This window comes from Monopterus albus, unplaced genomic scaffold, assembly GCF_001952655.1.
Source record: "Monopterus albus unplaced genomic scaffold, M_albus_1.0 scaffold291.1, whole genome shotgun sequence".
Taxonomy (NCBI): domain Eukaryota; kingdom Metazoa; phylum Chordata; class Actinopteri; order Synbranchiformes; family Synbranchidae; genus Monopterus; species Monopterus albus.
In genome coordinates this window covers 176,227-185,792 of record NW_018128171.1, presented here as the reverse complement: position 1 = coordinate 185,792, position 9,566 = coordinate 176,227, and the positions used below count along the sequence as shown (strand labels likewise).

Sequence of the window (9,566 nt, the reverse complement as noted above, 5' to 3'; positions counted from 1 at the left end):
CATGGACTGCTGTTTGTTTCTCATTTCCAGCTGACAGATGTTGTTTCCAGTATGACTGTTCATGTCTAATCATGGCAACAAAAATCCTTTAACTTTAATGGAGTACTTATTTTGATTATTTTTAATATTTTCCTAAACCTAACTAAGTTGTTTTTGGGCCTAAACCTAAATAAGCTTTTACTAAAGCAGTGTCACATAATAAAGAAGGACCTATTTATTTTTCAAAGGTTATTATTAACAACTTATTTGTGGCCTATCTCCTGCCAATGCAGGGGCACTGATCCAGGCTGATTTAAGCTCTCCTGTGAGTTGTATTAGATGACAGGGACGAACAACCCACAGTATATGGTTGTTTAGGCTTTCTTTCACACACAAAAAGCAAAAAAAAACTATATTATTCATCACAGTTATGACAAACATTTTCACAACTAGTTTAAATTGGTAATTTCCATCTGAGCTTGGCAAATTTGGCTGCCTTGACACCATGTCTTACTTTTAGAGGAAGTAACTGAGTTTTGAGGAAATTCAGACATTGCTAGTTGTTTTTTGTCTTCTTGTGTTTATTACTTGTTATTCTGTCTTTTATTCTGCTTTCATTCCATTTTATTTGGTGGATATTGGGGGCCACTGAACTGGAGTAAAAATTACTTGTATTTTTTACATATTTAGCAAAAAAGATTATGATCACTGATTGATTGATTGAGTGATTGATTGACATGTTGTGCATGTACGTGTTCTCCATATCAAAAATTGCAACAGTAAGTCAACAAACTATTTTTTATAGAAGTTGCAACATATGAAACTCTTCCACCACCAGAAAAGTAACAATACTGAATTTAATGTCTGCAGGCTATCTCATGGTCTCTTACTGTATGTCCACAGCTCAATGACCCACAGAATTTAGCCTTGACCTTAGGCTGTAACATTTTAACTACTGCAAGTATCAGGGGAAAGAAAAAAAAATGGCAAGATTAAATTCTCTCCTCACTTGCTGCTTTAAAGTTCCTTAGATTTGTGTTACTGCTTATTTAGATTTCTGTTATTGCTCATCAACTTTATATTTCACTTGTATTGTATGGCATTAATGTGTATGGCAAAGAATTTCATTGTACGGCGAAACACGTTTCTTAACTGTGTATATGACAAATAAACACTTTGACCTTTGACCTTCTCATGGTATATGGCTGTATTTTGTTAATTTTCAATTCATTAAAAATATTAAAATTTAGCTCATACAGGGAATTCAGTATAGTGCAGATGAAGTGGTTATAATTTTATATCCTGTGTAGTGACAAATGTTCATAATCAATAATAAAAACAATTAAAGTCATTATGAAACTTTTATTCACCCTTTCATCCAAAATAAGGTAATGTCATGTCAGCATCAAATCTAGGTCAGGAACAGGGTCATAAAGGTAGACTTAAATATGCTTACGCCAAATGAAAAATCACAGGGTTATCCTGGGTCGATGTATAGGTATGAAAGTGGATAAGAGTGTGGGAGCTGTAGCTTTGGTTTGAAATTGATTTTGCACACTGTACAGATTTTGTTTGTATGGAGTTTACAGGTTATTATTACAATCTGAAGATGAAAAAGCAGCCCTAAGTGTTTGAAATATATCACAATGTTAAACCTGTAACTGTAACGTTATATATCACACAGGCTTTACAGCTGTGTTTCTCTAGGTGGAACTGCTTGCTACCTGCATCTCATGCTGCAGTAGTCTGACAAGAGAAACAGAAGGCTAGTATCAGCAATACCAGTAAATAAGATGAACAAAATATATTACATTCTATAATATATATACATAATGTTTCTGCATGTTGTAGCCTAGAATTGTAATGTTCCTTCATGGTTTTCTGGGACCCACACTGAATTCAATGTTTGCATCTATCCTTAGGGCCTCTTTTTGTTTTCTTAGCAGTGCTAATTCAACCAAGCCTGCAAATGAAGGCGGGCAATTATATGCCAGAAATGTTCTGACAGACAGCTAAAGGATGCAATAAGAAAACCAAATTGGTCGTTCAAATCAGCCAATGGGAGAAGCGGAGCACCGCGATGCTCCTCTGAGGGCCACGTAGGGCGGTGCTTATCAAAGGGGACCCACCCCTCAAGGCCGCGGGGTTTGGTTGCACACAGGCTGCAGTTTCAGTTTGTTTTATTCACCATTTTGAGTAGCTGAAGGTAAAAAAAATAAGAATATTTGCGTTTGGAGGACAGGTCGCTGCCGTACTTTTGTTTTCACGCGCTAGCTCGGACGGCGTAGTTGTGCGCCAACCTCGCTTCCCTCGGTGTTTTGCAGAGCGGGAATCTATATTTCTGTTTTCCCCTGTGCTTTTTCTTCTCCCCCCTTTCTTAAATCCTTAACCTCTACAGTATTCCTGCAAAATGTCAAGACCAGTGAGGTAGGTGTGCTAAATCTGTCCTCTGCTCTCTCTAAATTAATAACGACACCGTGCTGGCAGGCATCGTACATAACATGCATGGGTCGACTGTGTTGTGGTTTATGTGCTGGGAATGTGTTTATTTCATGAAAAAATAATGGGAATGTGTGCGTGTGCGTTGCCCTTCTTGTGTAAGCACCCTCTTTTTCTAACATGGATCCCAGCAGTGTGGACCGTGCGCCATGTCTTGTGGAGATACGCGCAGCCCGCCGCCGTGTCGTGTCTATCATGCTTTTAAACGGATCCAAGATGTCTATTGTTGGCTGCTATGTAGGCCAAGCGGAAAATTAGGCGGTATGATTTAACCAGCTACGCTTTACGGCTCACTTAAGCCAGGCCTTTTTTCCGTCGCTGTCTGAGAACGAGAATATGGCTACCCATTCATCCAGGGGAGGCTCCAAACTGTTAATACCCCCACCAAAAAAGAGTCGGCCTCGGTATTTGATCTTGCTGCCGCGCAAGACTCGGCATGTCAGTGCTGTGGTTACCATTTTATCGTATTTTATGGCATTTAAACCGTAAACCGTTTTTGTAGTTTCAGAACAACAGACCATCGTTTGGGTTGTTGGTTAAAGAAAATGTCGTTAGGTAGTCGGGGTACATTTTCAGCTCTAGCAGTAAATTAACACTGCTGGCTGATGTCAAGGGAGGGCGGGGAACTAGGGTCGCCACACCCCCAGTGCAAGAGCCCCACTGTGATTGAAACGCATGTGGTGTCTCCAGGTTTTGTTAATGAGGGCTGTCCCGAATGGCAGTTTTTGTATTCCGGATATTCGGTGGTAATAATTTGCTAATATTCGAATGCTCCCTGACATTATGCTGCAGCTAAAAGTTCGTGTTTGCCCATCTGCCAGTACTTTGGCTTCAAAGACAAAACAAAAAGCTAATGAAAGTTATTTTGTTATATTTTATGTACCCTTTAAACCTCGGATCCAGTGCTGTAGATCTATTGAAGACAGTCCTGTAGATTGGGGGGTGCAGTGTATCTTTGATTCAGGTCCCCTCTAGTGGCACCTTTGACATCTCTTGTGATTGTGCAGTCCTCCTCATTTGGGGCCATGGTTTGCAGAATCCTTCTTTTCAGAGGTAGAATGATGAACACAGATGGGGCATTTTCAGTGCTTAGTAGGGTTGTGACTGTTTTGAGGGATTTGAGCAGCTGGAGGACATCTTTCACATCATCAGAAAAGGTGATTATCTTTTATATTTTTTTCACGGTCTTGTGTGTTAGTGCTGAGTACACAGCTGCCTGCTGCTCAGGATAGCTGTCCATCATGCCATAAGTTTTGTTCCATCATGTTTTGGCATCAGGAATGAGCATGTAGGGTGGTAGCTGCAGCAATTCTTGCTTGGTCTTAAGCACATGAGAGACTGTTGTGCTTTCATGGAAACGGAAACCACCTTCCTGATCCTCCCAAGGAGGCGGTCCATCTGATTCACTGATTTTTGGATGCTAAATTAGTTACATGTGCAAAGCAAGCTATCTGTGGCCCCAGTCCAGCTTCTGTCACTGCATTTACTTAGTTCTTGGTGTTATCTGTTGTGACTGAGATATTGCTGTTGGGCCTGTATAGCTTCCACTCGGCTGCTGCCTTTTTCAGTATCAGTGCCAGATTTGTGCTTGTGCGGCTCTCATAAAGGGGGTGTGTGTGTGTAGCACTGAACTTCACATCTCCCACTCAGCTGTGATGTAGTGAGCAATCACAGTCACATAACATTCAGTTGCCCTGGATGTCCATCTGTCTGTGGTGAAAGCAATAGAGGGTGCTTTGGATAATTTGTTGATGATTTTGGTCTTTTCCTGTTCATAAAGATCTGACATGACCTTCATACTAAAGTGTTTACGTGAGGTGATTTTGTAGCGTGGCTCAAGCACTTTCACCATATGTTTTAACCCTTTGTTTTCCACAACAAAAGTATGGCATCATGTCGGCAGTAATAAACATCCCAATAGATTTGGTGATAACTTTAGCCCAGTCTGATTCTGCAGCAAAGGGCTGCTCAAATGCTGCGGTGAGAAGTGTTTGTGTTTTGACTCCCAGTCCCCTTCACTGACACATTAGGGTGATGTCGCTTATACATTCAACTTAAATGATGGATCCTTTACTAATATCGCACTGTAACAGAAGCCTACTCTGTTACAAGTAGAAGTCTTGCATTGAAAATGTTAAGTAAAATTAAGTATTATTATGAAAATGTACTTCAAGTATTAAAAGTAGGAGTACACTAATCGCAGAAAAACGTCATACTGTCTATCCTACACTGTTTAATCATTACATTAATGGGGAGGCGACCGTGGTGCGGTGGGTAGAGCAGTCGTCTCCCAACCAGAAGGTTCAAGGTTCAAATCTCAGTACCTGCAGTCCACGTGTCCTTGGGCAAGAGACTGAATCCCCCCATTGCCCCCGATGGTTAGAGCAATCGGTTGAGTTGGCGCCGCAGATGGCTGCCATCAGTTCTGTACCGGAAACAAATTCCTTGTGTGTAACATACTTGGCCAAATAAAGGTGATTGTTAATGTATAAGTTAGCGTACACCCTATGATGATAAAAAAAAAAAATTTAACATGCACTGATGTAAAAGCAGGATTTGACTGTTGTAGTTGGTTGAGGTGGAGCTCTGCTGGACTAGTTTGTATCCAAGTGCAAGTACAGATTATTTCCATTGGGATTAACCTGCTGATTATTGTCTCCATTAATCGATTGACTGGTTTGTAAAATTTATAAAAGTAGTGAGACATGTTGTCACTATGGTCTAAATGATTATCAAAGTAGTTGCTAATTTACTGTAGGTGTGCGACAGCACAGCCAGACTGATCCTGTCTGTACCTCCACTCACACACGCACAAGCACACTTTTATGAGAGCCGGGAAAGTTTGTGTGTTTCTGGGGTCAGAGTGGGATCAGTGTGAGTCTTGTTGTAAGTCAGAGATTAGTAAAAGAACAGACTGGAAAATTATTTTGATAGTGCATTTTATGGCCAACATTTATATGCTCACACATTTTATTAATTGGGATTAAAGTTATAAATGTGCCACATACTTTGATCTGCACTGCTCTCGGAGGTGTTCTTTTTTTATTTTATCCAAAGTAATCCCACACTGCTGATTTTAATTTCTTTTTCACCGAATGAGGTTTGGTGTCAGGCTATCAGCCTTCTCCTCTCTGCCATTTGTCTGCTGCATGTGTGCGTGTGGTGCCTGTTGCGGAGTCTGACAGGCAGTCGGGGAAGAAAAGTGCACACGCATTGCTTTTTTTTTTTTTCCCTTCAGTACCAGTAATAAGCACAGGTGCATGGTTATGATAACCATCTATTTTCATACCATGAGTAATTGTCAAGTAGTTCCCAGCAAATATCAAGTAGTATTTTATCTTTAAATGCCCAGCCCTAGTTTTTTGGTAGGTTCCTGTGGTGTAAAAATTTTCTAGGCAGAGTTTGCAGATGATCTCAGGTAGCACCAGCACTGTACATGTGTGACAAAATACATCTTTATTCAGATTTTATGTACAGAAACTTAAATTTGTGCTTGAAAGGTACTGTTCATACAAACCTGCCTTGCCTTAAAAAGTAGCATGAGGGATGATTTTTCAGTGGTTTTAACCTGAACCAAATCAGCCTCTAGAGGTGTGCGTTACCTGAACTAAATTCTCCATGGAAACTATAGAAGGTAAACCAGTGTCCTGTCAAGTGTCCCCTGCTGGAGTGAGTTTGGTTTTTCAAACCACACATTCATACACAGCTGACTTGTTACTGCCAGGTGAATTGCTGGACATCACATATACGTATTGCCAAACCCCCACATCATCTCTGGCATGTCTAATGTCAGGTGTGGCCAGTGAAGTCGCATTGTTATTGGTCAGCGTAATCTGATGCTGTGTGTGTATTTCTTTACAGGAACAGGAAAGTGGTGAACTACTCACAATTCAATGAGTCTGACGATGCAGGTAAGAGACTTTAGATGTGTTTCAGTGTGTATGGTAACAGGAGTTGGCAATATGGATAAAATCCTTTTGTTATTTTATGTATTTTACAACATGATAACCATTTGATTTCATAGGACATTTTCTGGCAAGATTATTTGTAAATGGATAAATTAAGTGTCTGCTTTTGGTTGGTCTTGGGAATTAAAGATCTGATAAAAGAATGTAATTTAACAACTTGGAGTAAAAATCATATGAAGATCCAAGATTACCATAAAACAGTCCCGTTCAGTGATTAGCAGCATAGTCCACGTGCTGACAGAGGATTTTAGGAATAGCTACCACAGTGTATTGTTAAAATATCTCTGATGATGATGATACTCTTTTATACACTGCCCGGCCACTTTATTAGGTACACCTGTACAGTTGTATGCAATTCAATGTAACATTTCCACCTTAGCATCTGTGTTTATGAAGCTCAGAATGTTTCATTTTTGGTGAAATTGTCATAAATGTATAAATTAAATGTTTATTTTTGAGGTCATAGTTAAAGGTGGTGTTGTACTGGACTACAGTATATTCAGAGGTGTCTCTATATTTTGTCCTCCCCAGCTACATACATGAAAGGGGGCGACCGTGGTTCAGTAGGTAGAGCAGTCGTCGGGTTGGAGGTTTGAAGCTCTGTGCCTGCAGTTCACATGTTGAAGTGTCCATGGGCAAGACACTGAACCCCCCCCCAGTTGCCACCAATGGTTAGAGTAATTGGTTGAGTTGGCGCTGCAGATGGCTGCCTCGGTTCTGTACCAAACAAATTCCATGTGTGTATCATACTTGGCCAAATAAAGGTGACTATCTTTATTGTTATCCTTATCCTTGAAATATCAGGAACACCTCTTCATAAACACAGATGTTAAGGTGGATGTGCTGCATTGAGGTGCATACAAGTGTACAGGTGTACCTAATAAAGTGGCTGGGCACTGTATCTTCTCATGGTATACAGTATGCTCGCCCCTGAGTGGTTAGATATGCTGATACTGGTGTCTGATGTTGGTTTATTAACCAAATAGTGGAGTAAGAAGTTCGAAAACCTATAAAATATGTAAAAAAAACCCCAAACACCACAGTCTTAAGGATGATAAGGATAAAGGATAATCACCTTTATTTGGCTAAGCATGTTACACACACAAGGAATTTGTTTTCGGTACAGAACCAAGGCAGCCATCTGCGGCGCCAACTCATACCGATGGCTCTAATCATCGGGGCCAACTTGGGGGTTCAGTGTCTTTCCCAAGGACACTTCCAACACATGGACTGCAGGCATCGAGATTAAAACCTCTGTCCCTCTGGGTGGGAGACGACTGCTCTACCCACTGAACCACAGTCATCGTCTTAGTTTATTTTACTGTTAAAGAGTCAGTCCATTATATTGCCCAAAGAATTAGTGCTAGGTGGCAAGACACTTTAGTATCTTTTTAATATTACCATAGAAAAGCAAACAAAGAAATATCAACAGGGGTGACTCGAACAGAAAGCATTTGTTAATGCTAACAAGAACTTGTCTTTGTGTGTGGATATATTTGAGTGAAAGACAAAAATGTTGTCCTTTCTCTGTAGATGAGGAGTATGGTGATGATAAGCCCAAGAAGGTGCGCGCATCCCCTCGTGAGCCCAAGCACAAGCGCTCAAAGAACTCACAGGATGACAGGTGAGCTCTTGATGGAGTTTGGTACCACTGACAGTGTCTGACAACTTTCCAAGTTATGTTCAATAGTAATTAATATTAATAAATAATAATGATAGAACCCACCTGGGTTGGACAAGCACAGTCAGCACTAAGTCACCAGGTTACAGTGGGCAGATACAACAAGAGTAAGATGGTCCAGGCAGATTTTTGAGGTAGAGAGAAAAGGAAATGGGTAGTTGGTCAAATCTGCACACTTCAACCAGCCTGTCTTCAGCAGCATGAAGTGTTGTTAGCTAGCTAACACTAGCTAAACTGTGCAGAAGCTACTTTTAGTGTTTCTGGCAGTTAAACACCTTCATGTGCATTACCACACCCCTCTGGACTGGAGCAGGGCTAGACCTGATTTGTTTGTTGTTCATTGCGAAAGCCAAGACGAATTGCAGTAGATATATGATGTGACCATTAGAGGTCTCTGTTTTCCTAAAATAGGGTGCAGTAGTAAATGCAAGACTAAAATCAGGCAAAAAACACAGTTTGACAACTTTTGGTGCCCACAGGCATTGGTGCATATTGGACACAGCCAAGCTCAGCTTGGAAGAGAGAGGAATGCATTGTCTGTGGGAGGAAAGCATTATGAGCAGGTGGAGTCGGTGCAGCCTTTAGTAATGACCAATCAAACCAGCTCCTCTCATCCCCTTTAAAAGCAGGGTGGAACCCTGACTTTGACTGTTGTCATGATATGAACATATGAGACAAAATATTATTTCTCTTTATCCTCTTCTACTATCAATTATGTACTCTATTCCTAAACTGTGAGGAGAAAACTATGTATTTTAGAAGTATTGCAGAAAAATTGTTCACAGCATAACACAAAGACTAATGAATGGATTTGGACAACAATTTTTGGAGAGGTAGATTGTGCCCAGTGGAACAATCAGTTAGATTTTGGTGCTGATCTGGATCATCGTCCTGATCTAGGAATTTTTTTTTTTTTTAAAGGATTCTTCACCATTATGAGATAGGGCCAGTTTCAGTATTTTTGCTTATTACTCCTCTATATATAATGTTTACAGTGCTTGGACAAATATTGCACAGTAACATCCACATCCGATCTACCACACTAAAGTCTGATCTGGATCTGGTGATCCAGAATGTTCATATTGATAGGGCTCAGGGAAAACTTGCTACTGTGAGACAACAAATAATGCTGCAGAATAGCAACTAAGATCAAATTCTAGCTGAAGCGCTGCTGACTCAGCAGGATGGTAAATGGTCTTATAATTGTATAGTAGGGCTGTTGCTAACGATTATTTTTCTGTCGAATAATCTAACGATCATTTTTTCGATTAGTCGAATAATCGTTTTGTGTATATATATATAAATTTAAGAAAATTAAAAATTTCCAGCCATTGGTCACTTATTTCAAACTTTTCAAATTTTTTATTAAAATGAAAGTTTCTCTTAACTGTACAGAACACACAGTATATAAATAAAATTATAAAATAAATAAAACTAGT

The 9,566-nt window shown here is 40.0% G+C and overlaps 1 protein-coding gene across 1 annotated transcript in view; it reads left to right on the top strand.

Annotated features, from left to right (window-relative positions):
• Positions 1-2,094: 2,094 nt before the first annotated feature.
• nucks1a (nuclear casein kinase and cyclin-dependent kinase substrate 1a) overlaps positions 2,095-9,566 on the top strand; it is a 17,243-nt gene continuing 9,771 nt past the window's right edge. Inside the window, exons 1-3 of the mRNA XM_020623001.1 lie at positions 2,095-2,406; positions 6,340-6,389; positions 7,980-8,070. Coding sequence (XP_020478657.1) covers positions 2,390-2,406; positions 6,340-6,389; positions 7,980-8,070 — 158 coding nt within the window. The 5' untranslated portion in view covers positions 2,095-2,389. The remainder of the gene's footprint in view (positions 2,407-6,339; positions 6,390-7,979; positions 8,071-9,566) is intronic.